At 43.0% G+C, this 603-nt stretch overlaps 1 protein-coding gene across 1 annotated transcript in view; it reads left to right on the forward strand.

The window, feature by feature from the left end:
• LOC119582282 overlaps window positions 1–603 on the forward strand; it is a gene marked incomplete in the record, with an annotated part of 24,829 nt that overhangs the window by 17,455 nt on the left and 6,771 nt on the right. Inside the window, 1 exon segment of the mRNA XM_037930499.1 lies at window positions 146–274. Coding sequence (XP_037786427.1) covers window positions 146–274 — 129 coding nt within the window.

The raw sequence follows: 603 nt of genomic DNA on the forward strand, positions 1-603 counted from the left end.
TTCATGAAATACGTGCTAATATTTTATGACACGCCCTTATCAGCAGCGGAATGCCGACCTAAAAACATCAAAGACACATAATGATAACACTAAACCCACAGCCGCCCGGTCCAAGAGCTCCCCCTAGCTTCCCTTCTCGTTCCAGGAGCTGGACCCTGCGTCGAGGAGCAGCCATGCCCCAAGGAGTTCGGAAAATAAGGACGGGGGGTCGGCGGCGGTCAAGCAGGAGCTCCTACACCTGTCGCTCGCTCGTCAGGCCCTCGAGGCGGAGAAGGTAGGGGGGGGGGTGCTGTTGTTGGCATTGGCACTCTTTGATTGTCATTATTATTATCATTACTGGTGGCATTATTTGATAGTGGCGTAATTATGCTAGGACAGATGTATGGATAAAAAAGTCATGGGATATATTTAACCCAGATATTGGGTCATTTTTGTGAACACGTTATATACACGTCGATGTTCATGCATTTTAGAACTTTTAAAAAATTGAATATTTTTATTGATTTATCATTATTGCTATTATTCTAAGAGGCCAGTATGTCAAATACAATGCTTTTTGTGTTTATGTAATTTGTAAGCGTAAAAATAGTATCTGATTCCAAT

The sequence above is a fragment of the Penaeus monodon genome, chromosome 15 (assembly GCF_015228065.2).
Source record: "Penaeus monodon isolate SGIC_2016 chromosome 15, NSTDA_Pmon_1, whole genome shotgun sequence".
Classification (NCBI taxonomy): Eukaryota; Metazoa; Arthropoda; class Malacostraca; order Decapoda; family Penaeidae; genus Penaeus; species Penaeus monodon.